The following is a 974-nucleotide window of genomic DNA, read 5'->3' as shown; positions in this document are numbered from 1 at the left end:
ACTTATTTATTTATTCTTTTTGCTAAGCCAAGCCTGAGTTATGGCACATGGGCTCAGCTGCTCCTTGGCAAGTCAGATCTTAGTTCCCTGACAATAGAAACCAAGTTCACTGCACTGCAAGGCCGATTCTTAACCATTGGACCATCTGGGAAGTCCCAAGTTACTGCTTCTTTTCTTGACTAATACCTATTCCTTGTCTTCTCAGGAGGGTGTTTGGTCAAGTTTACTTTACAGAGACATAGGGCAGGTGGGTTGAGATGGACTAATAAATATGAGGTATCTTTACATATTAAATTAGGAAACATACCCTTCTCTTGGAAACTCTTGTTTTATTTCCACTTGATGATGACTAAGTAGTTCGGCTGTTTTTGAATTGAAAACCTGAAAAATATATTGCAAGAGTAGAGTAAAAAATGCAGGTAGACAGCAAAGATGTTCAAAAGTTATTCAGCAACTGAAGTTCTTATTCACTGATAGAAGAATCATTTCAGAGGAAATGCCTGACTGCTCTCTTCAGATAGAATCATGCAAGTTATAAGGTAGCTTCAGAAATAACTTCTTTTTAGATAAATGAAAATCTGTTAAAGATAAAGCTGAAGAGGCAATTCTTCATTCTTTAAAAAAATGGTTCCAGATGTAGGAACTTTAATACATCAACCAGTGAATAGTATGGATTTCTTTTAGAGATTAGGAAAACCAAAAATAAAAGAGCTGGACCAGTGCTGATAGTGATAGTGTCAGGTTCCATTCTGCATCCATTTTGCATGTAGAAACAGGAATCACAGATGCCCAGGCAGGAAAGCATCCTGTGTAAATTCCTTTGAAGGAAAGTGTAACAGTGCATCTCACTCTTATGAGAGCCAAGGAGAGTCGTTATCAGGAAGGAGAGAAGAGGACCGACGGTGGCATCAAGCTGAGTGCTCTCTGTGACATGAATTGGTGGCCCTGGATTATAAAACATTAAAACCTGTGGA

At 38.5% G+C, this 974-nt stretch overlaps 1 protein-coding gene across 1 annotated transcript in view; it reads right to left on the bottom strand.

Moving 5' to 3' along the window:
• The window catches only part of LOC104999973 (glycerol kinase-like), a 79,239-nt gene that overhangs the window by 64,395 nt on the left and 13,870 nt on the right, over nucleotides 1-974 (bottom strand). Inside the window, exon 4 of the mRNA XM_010855604.1 lies at nucleotides 308-441. Within this exon, the coding sequence (XP_010853906.1) occupies nucleotides 308-441 (134 nt within the window). The remainder of the gene's footprint in view (nucleotides 1-307; nucleotides 442-974) is intronic.

The sequence above is a fragment of the Bison bison genome, unplaced genomic scaffold, assembly GCF_000754665.1.
Source record: "Bison bison bison isolate TAMUID 2011002044 unplaced genomic scaffold, Bison_UMD1.0 scf7180017864366, whole genome shotgun sequence".
Lineage (NCBI taxonomy): Eukaryota > Metazoa > Chordata > Mammalia > Artiodactyla > Bovidae > Bison > Bison bison.
This window is presented reverse-complemented; position numbering and strand designations above follow the sequence as displayed.